The 8677-nt window shown below is 36.5% G+C and overlaps 1 protein-coding gene across 11 annotated transcripts in view; it reads right to left on the bottom strand.

The window, feature by feature from the left end:
• LOC108283404 (putative RNA-binding protein Luc7-like 2) overlaps positions 1-8677 on the bottom strand; it is a 66417-nt gene that overhangs the window by 44401 nt on the left and 13339 nt on the right. For 7 of the 11 annotated variants that reach the window (XM_037728255.1, XM_037728251.1, XM_037728250.1 and 4 more), the window contains 2 exons: positions 6237-6307; positions 4551-4645 (listed from right to left, as the gene is read on the bottom strand). In XM_037728255.1, coding sequence (XP_037584183.1) covers positions 4551-4645; positions 6237-6294 — 153 coding nt within the window. In that variant the 5' untranslated portion in view covers positions 6295-6307. Of the gene's footprint in view, positions 1-4550; positions 4646-6236; positions 7196-8677 lie in introns of those variants that run through there. The other 4 variants (XM_017499742.2, XM_017499741.2, XM_017499739.2 and 1 more) reach the window with 2 other exon arrangements.

The following is an 8677-nucleotide window of genomic DNA, read 5'->3' as shown; positions in this document are numbered from 1 at the left end:
AAAAAAAAAAAAAACACTAAAATATGTAAAATTTGAGTTGAAATAGAATGGACTAGCCTACTCCCAAATCCTCAGTGCATGAGATGCCTCCAAGGATATTTCAGAAACATCTCAAAGTCACTGCCCTAAGTAACTGAATTACTTAAAAAACTAATAAAAAATTAAGTATTATAAGATTTAAGTAAATCTAAGATTCCTAAATGGTATACAATACTGTGGGTTTTTCATTGTGAGACATTTAACAGCATAATTTCTCTAAGCCTTAGTTTTTCTTATCTGTAAAATGATGACTTTACACTCGAAGATATGAGCGCCTATCAACGGTAAAGGTACATTAATGAGGGCTATGATAAAATTATTGGTGATTTCTGAATTTTGAACAGGCATACTATGAGAGTATAAATATTCCATGTCTGAAGATCTTAATTTCAAGTTTCTGTTATCATCTTTGCTTTATATTTAAAGCCTACTATAAATTATTACTGTCACATATCTTTTTTCCAGATCACTAAGAGCTAGATAGAATTATTTTTTAAGGCACATCAATTTCCTTATCTTTCCTCAGGGAAGATATGTACCAGAAGCAATGTGTTGGGGGAAAAAATAACTTGGCTTAAGATTTTTTGTTTTGCCTAACTCTGAAAGGGGATACTGCCTACAGTAAATTTAGGGAGAAACCAAGTGGGCCAAAACGAGGGAAAGAGAGAGAGACTACAATATGAAAATATTCTAGAGGAACAGAAAAATAATCCAAGCCTTTTTGTTGTTGTTGTTTTAATATACTTTTTTTTTTTTTTTTTTAAAGATGGGGTTTCACCATGCTGGCCAGGCTGGTCTTGAACTCCTGACCTCAGGTGATCCACCCACCTCAGCCTCCCAAAGTGCTAGGATTACAGAAGTGAGCCACCACACCCGGCCTGTTGTTGTTGAAACAGAGTCTCAGCTGTTTTGCCCAGGCTGTAGTACAGTAGCACGATCTCAGCTCATTGCAAACTCTACCTCCTGGGTTCAAGTGATTCTCCTGCCCCAGCCTCCTAAACAACTGGGATCGCAGGCTTCCAGCTAATTATTTTGTATTTTTAGTTGAGATGGAGTTTCACCATGTTGGCCAGGCTGGTCTCAAACTCCTAACCCCTCAACAGATCAGTCTCCCAAAGTTCTGAGATCACATGTGTGAGCCACTGCACCAGGCCCTGATTAATTTATTAACTGAAGAATTAGTTATGCCAGGCCAGGCGAGGTGGCTCACGTCTGTAATCCCAGCAGTTTGGGAGGCCGAGACAGGTGGATCACAAGGTCAGAAGTTCAAGACCAGGCTGGCCAACATGGTGAAACCCTGTCTCTACTAAAACTACAAAAATTACCTGGGCATGGTGGCATGTACCTATAGTCCCAGCTACTCAGGAAGCTGAGACAGGAGAACTGCTTGAACTCAGGAGACGGAGGTTGCATTAAGCAGAGATCGTGCCACTGCACTCCAGCCTGGGCAACAGAGTAAAGGCTCTGTCTCCAAAAAAAAATTAGTTATGCCAAAGTAATGAAAGGTAAAATCTTTTAAGTGCATTTTCATGAAACTCAGTTCCACAAAATTCCAAACTTTCAGTCATGAAGACAATTTTTACAAATTACACTCTCCAGCCGGGCGCAGTGGCTCATGCCTGTAATCCCAGCACTTTGGGAGGCTGAGATGGTCAGGAGTTCGAGACCAACCTGGCCAACATGGTGACGCCCCATCTCTATTACTAATTATAAAAGAAAAACTAAAACAAATTACACTCTCCATCTCTAAATGCTTGATATAATGTTCCAACCTCTTTATAATGAAAAAACAGGCAGGAAATGCATTTCTGGATACTTTTTTTTTTTGGAGACAAAATCTAAAATATATTGTCCAGGCTGAATTTGAAATCCTGAATTCAAGCAATCCACCTCAGCCTCCAAAATTGCTGGGGCTATAAGCATGTGCCACCATGCATGGCTTTTCTGTATTCTTTTTCTAAATAACCTAAAATATTGGTAAATCATATTCTCCTACAAATGACAGATCTTAGGCACAATGTCTGGAAAACTAAAGGGCAATCCTTAGTCATGAAATCTTTAGGGTACACAACAAAGAAAAAGCATTATAAAATCGACAGTTAAGGCCAGGCACAGTGGCTCTTGCCTGTAATTCTAGTGCTTTGGGAGGCTGGGATGGGAGGATTACTTGAATTGTGAACCTTTCGGAATTTAGGCAGAGTTTTGAAGACTAGGTAAAGGACTTTGTGAGACTCCAACAGTGTCATACAGTGATGTCCTTAAGGACTCGAAAAACTTAACAGTTCACCCTATGTACAAACAGCTTATTACAGAGCTATGGCCTCTTAGCAGTCAAACCCTATAGAACAAATGCTTTTTGGGACAGAGTGTAATAGTTCACACCTCTTTATGTTGAAGATGCCTATTTCTTTTCTGCTGTTAAATGAAGAATGAAAAACACTGAATTGTAACTGCTAATTTTTTTTTTTTTTTTGGAGGCAGGGTCTCACTTTGTTGCCGAGGGTGAAGTACAGTGGTGTGTACGGTTCACTTGAAGTCTTGAATTCCTGAGCTCAAGCACTCCTCCTGTCTCAGCCTCCCAGGTGGCTAGGACTTAAGGAAAATGCCACCATGCCAGGCTAATTTTTTTTTTAATTTTTTTTTGTAGAGATGGAGTTTTACTATGTTGACCAGGTTAGTCTCAAACTCCAGGCCTCAAGTAGTTTTATTAATGTTGTTCTCAAAATGTATCTCAAGTGGTAATTTAGCCATTAAATAAAATTTAAAATTAAAAATTTTCAAAAAAAAATAATTTTAACAGTTAAATTTTACACAATATTAAACATGGAAAATCAGAGTATACTACAGACAATCACAGATTTTATAGATTTCAGATACATTATATATAGCATAGTAGAAAATAATTATGAAAATGTTAGAAAGTAGATAAAGGGGTTTATTATGGCGGGGCACAGTGGCTCATGCCTGTAATCCCAGAACTTTGGGAGGCTGAGGCAGGAGGATCACTTGAGGCCAGGAGTTCAAGTCCAGCCTCGGTAATATGGTGAAACCTCGTCTCTACAAAAAATACAAAAATTAGCTGAGCCTTGGTGGTGTGTGCCTGTAATTACAGCTACGCAAAAGGCTGAGGGGAGAAACTCTTAAACCTGGGAGGTGGAGGCTGCAATGGGCAGTGTTCACAGCCTGTCTCAAAACAAACAAACAAACAAACAAAAAAGGCCAGAGGTAAGGAGTTCAAGACCAGCCTGTCCAACATGGTAAAATCCCATCTCTACTAAAAATATGAAAATTAGCCAGGCGTGGTGGTGTGAGCCTGTAATCCCAGCTATTCCAAAGGCTGAGGCAGGAGAAGTGCTTGAAATCAGGAAGCAGAGGTAGCACTGAGCTGAGATCGCACCACTGCACTCCAGCTTGGGCAAGAGCAAGACTCCATCTCAAAAAAAGTTTAGAGTTTATTATGTTTATCTGTCACAGTCCTTCCTAATTCCAGGGCTCAGAAACTGGATTTCTCACCTTGTAGTATTACTTTAAAACAAACTTATGCTCTTTTTTCCTATTAACATAATGAAGTTTCAATTGTCATTCCTACTAGAAAGACAAAGGTGTTTCCTGTTGCATATGCTTTAAGACATACCTCTTTGGGGCACATCCTTAATTTTAACTCTTTCTATCAAAGTCGTTTCCTATGAAAGAAACTACTCATTTAGATATCTTTGACTGAGAAACTCACTGCTTCTGAAAAGGCAAATCAGAAATCTTTCTTCATTTCAGTCATTTCTGGCAAATGAGAACTTGCGGTTCTCATTAGGGGAACCAGCTTGCGGTTTAGCCCCTAATATAGCTCCCCTCCAGCATCAGATGCAACTATGAAGGGAAGCTACTTGTAATCATTTCAACCAAATCCAAAAGTCAGAGAATCAAATTATTTGTCCCATATTCCAACAGGTCCATCATCATGTGGTCTTCCAAAGTAAAACAATGATACTCTAAGATCAACATCTCTGCAGACACAGAACCTAACCTGAGTATAAGTATGAACAGGAGCAACATTTTAAGTGACAATACTCTCAAATTAAGCTGTGTGGATATAAGTATTTACTTATACATTTCCCCACTCATTCCACAATATAACTGTGTACAAATCTTAACAAAACTGTATACTGTACTAGACAAAGTCTAGTTTAACAGTAAAAGAACTACTTTAACAATAAGTTATTTTATTTCTGAACTTAAAGTACAAATGCTATATAACTACTTCTGTATTCCAAACGAAACATGCTTTCAAAAATTTTTTTGCTCTGAAGAATAGAAAAAAGTGTAAAACAAAACACATCAACCACTTCTGTGAGGAAACCCATTACAGAAGATTTGAATAATCACCGTGAACAAACAATAAAGGATGCAAATCCCTCCTCACAAGTCAATTGTTTCGACACAGAATTAAGAGTTTATCAAGTCGCTCATTATTGCAGCATATCAGTAATCAAACAATACATTTAGTAAATACATACAGTTCCAGAAAGGACATCATGAGGACAACAGTTGAGAAGGTGGCTCTTGCATACTCTGTCATCACTGAATTTGATTCGTTGACGAGTAGTATCTCCTGTAATATAGAAGAGTTAATAACACTCAAGGTTAGACAACTGGAAAGTATTTTCTGAGAGCCCTACTATTACTAGCTTTTTATGTGTGGCTACATACACACATTATCAATCAGCTCAAGAGGGATTAGTTTTTACATACATCCTATAGAAAAACTATTTTAGACAACATGCAGTTGCAGTAAGTGTACTGCATACATAATTCAAATAGTCAAAGTGAGAAAGCAATGCATTCTGTTAAATAGAGTACTTCAGAAAAGCACAGGATTTTAGAGCAGGAATGGACTTTAAAGATTATCGAGTCCAACTCCTTCATATTGCAGATGAGAAAACTGAGGCCCCGAGAGGTTAAGCAACTTGTAGACCCACTAACAAAGTTTATATTGGTATACAATGTTCCCTTCTTGACACTAAGCATTGATATATTTTTATTTACAGTAATTGAAAAACATAAAAAATAATCTTGCAAACATTGCATACACACTGCGAATCCCCACTGAACCCCAGACGCCATTTCTTCCACTATTTTGTTCCAGCTGAAGTGTCTCCCTTTTGCTGCTGGGAGGAGTTAGAGAGGGTAGAGTAACGCGTTTAAGAGCGTACAAACCTGGAAGAAGGACTTACACACCAGTCAAACAAAGGCACATTGCCTAAATGAAACGTTAACTTTCATGCGTCCAAAGGTTCCATACCTCCAAGTTTTATGTAGTCTGCGCTTTTTTATATTGCCAAACTGGGTACATTTTTAAATTCATTCTGTCTTCATATAACATGATACACCTACCTCCTAAGCAACAGAAGCATCCAACCTGCTTATCAAATATGGCTATCTGCTCAAAATGTTAAAGAATCTAAGAAAAAGAAAGGTAACTAGCTTCAATAACAAAATATAGATGTTAGTTAAAATTTTTTTGCTTAGAATCTCTTTGGAAAAACAAAAGAAAAATTCATAAGGATGTTTCCTCTTTCTATATAGAATGATAAGCCCTAAGAAATGTAGGTGTTTTATTTTAGCCTAAAATTGATACATCACCGATGAATGAAAACCTACTGGTGAATTACTGAAGCGAGAACTACTGGTGCCAAAAAAAAGATATAAATACCTCTGTACTTCACATGATATGCCTGGAGCACTCCAAAAACTTTCGTGTAGGATGTGATTCAATCATTTAATTTCTGTATTTTCACATGTGAATAACAAAAAAGGTTAAAACTTTACCCCTTTATATGGTCACATACTGAAGAGCTTAACTTAAATTCAACTAAATAGTATCGTTTTTAGATGGGGTAAGATTTTGTTCAAATTGTTTTAACTTGGTTAAAAATATTTTTAACATTCTAATTTGCAACCAGGGTATATAAAATTTTAACAACAGTAATTTATAGCTAAAATGATAGCTTCAGAGCAGTTCAACAATAGGTTTTCTAGAAGCTCATCTCTAGTAGGTTATTTTTGACACAATTTGGATATTCAGTTTAGGGTTTACGCCTGCTACTCTAATAAAAGTTATTTTGGTGGTCCTTTTTCCTTTTAAACACAACTGCTTTTGTTCCACATTCATTAACACATCTGAAAAGTTAGTGATAACTCACGGCTTGGCGAATGCGGGGCCTTTCTGACACTCCCTTGCAGATTGAGGTAGGCAGGCATAGATACATTGAACCTTTACAAATAAAACAAGGGGCCAGATTGTTCATTTTGTATAGAATAAACTCTGCCAGCAATTTCAATACAGCATCTAGAAGTACATTTTGACTGTAAAGATTCTTTTATATAAAAACAAAAGTGAACAAAATCAGGGTGTTTCATTTTTTAAAATACTGACTTAACAAGTATAACCCCAGATAACTGTATGACTGACTACAGGTAAAAGTCCAAAACTGGAGCTCTGGACAATGTCTTTGAGCCAAGTGGGGTTTTCAGAAATTAATATTTTTTATCAAGACTTTGGTGAGGGCCTCACGCTCATGTTAGAAGGGTACTATGATAAGCTCATACCAGAATGTCAATGCTATTAGAGGCTTTTTGCTTCCTACCATCTAAGAAAAAAATTTCATTTCAAATCTGTACCCTAATTATGTTAAGGAATTTTAAAATGACAAAATTTTAAAGTTGAAACAAAACAAAACAAAAAAACCCTTATGTATCTAGTAGTCTTCCTGCTAAAAGTATTGAAATGTTTTGGTAATGCAACAGTGGAATCATTTCAGTCCTTTGTTAAACTAATGGCTCAGGCCTTCGAATAAAATCAGGGTGAAGTTTTACTAATCAAACATTTCATCAAGTAGAGAACTGATTTTTGCTTAATAACTTACATTTAAATATTAATTGTGCCCTGAAGACACAGCTATCAGTTAAAATATGAACAATTACAAATAGATATACAGCAAACCAGCAAGTATCCCTCGTGAGCTTCTTGTGTTTTTTTAACTTTTTATGGATACGTAATAGTTGTACGCATTTTCCCTGGTAAGCTTTTTAAAACAGCATCTGTTTCTATAAATTCCAAAAAGCATTTTAAAATAACTCCTCCCTACAAATGAATGGGTGCTCCATAAATATTTGATAACTGGGCCGGGCATGGTGGCTCACGCCTGTAATCCAAGCACTTTGGAGGCCAAGGCGGGCGGATCACCTGAGGTCGGGAGTTCAAGACCAGCCTGACCAACATGATGAAACCCCGTCTTTTAAAAATAAATAAATATATATATATATATATAAATAAATATTTGATAACTGTAGCAAACACAACAAATACAGCTATCAAATAGCAGCCATTATCTTTAAAACAATGAAATAATAAAACACTTAATAATTTGAGATACAGAAATATCCTGAGAACAGCAAGTATCTGTTTATTGGTATTTTTTAAGTTCTGCTTAAGGGAGTTTAAGGTTGATATTTGAAAACAATCTGGCTGCATAACCATGCAGTATTTAACAAATTTATTTGGGCTTATTCCATGGAAGTACAATTTGGCTAAACCAACAATGAATTTTAAAAGAAAACTGCTGGTAACTTTGGTTTTTGTCAAGATATCTGGCCCAAACCATGTTTTTCATAAGAACTAGGGAAAATAGTGCCTATTTTATAAAAAGTAGCCTATTTTATGAACCAAATCTGCTTATAATACAAGAAATTATTTTCAATCTAATGTATTTTATCTTTGGGTTTTGTGGGCATAAAGTCATATAAAAAAACCTAAATTATGAAAAAAAAAAAAAGTATCTTGTCACACTAACAATGGATACAAATCACAGAATCAAACCTATTAGTGACCACATCTGCTGTGCTAGGCAATGGAATTACGAAGAGGCATATAAGACAAGTTCTCTCCTCTCAAGGAGCCAATGATTTTGCTAAAGAAATAGGACATATTAATTTTTTTTTAATTTTTTTGTGAAACAGGGTCTCGCTATGTTACCCAGGCTGATCTCCAACTCCTGCCCTCAAATGATCTTCCCACCTCAGCCTCCCAACATACTGAAATTACAGGCAGGAGCCACTGCATCTGGCCAAGGGTATATTAATGGAGTAATAAGTTATAAGTTAAGATAACATGATCCAAGTGTCAAATGTGTGTTTCAATTAGGTAGTACTTCAGGAATGCATAGACTAAAACTACCACCAAGACTGGAGATACTGGGAAAAGCTTCATGAAATAAATAGGCAAAATTTGAAGGAAAGATAGGACTTAGACCAAAGGAAAGTAGAAAAAAGAGCACTACAAACTGGAGTGATATCTTTGATAAAGCTTATAGAAGCAAAAAGGATTGGGAGACCAGTAAGTAAACCATATTTGGCTTTGGCAAATAAGCTGCTGAGTTCACATAATAATGTGGGAACTGTATAAAGATCTATGGCTAATTTCTAGTCTAGTCCATGGCTTCATGTAGAAGAATTGCAAAGTTGGGATCAGAATAACACTTTTTTTTTTTTTTGAGATGGAGTTTCGCTCTTGTTACCCAGGCTGGAGTGCAATGGCACGATCTCGGCTCACCACAACCTCCGCCTCCTGGGTTCAGGCAATTCT

Source organism: Cebus imitator, unplaced genomic scaffold, assembly GCF_001604975.1.
Source record: "Cebus imitator isolate Cc_AM_T3 unplaced genomic scaffold, Cebus_imitator-1.0 Scaffold260, whole genome shotgun sequence".
NCBI lineage: Eukaryota > Metazoa > Chordata > Mammalia > Primates > Cebidae > Cebus > Cebus imitator.
Note: the sequence above shows the minus strand (reverse complement) of the source record. Positions and strands in the feature narration are given on the sequence as shown.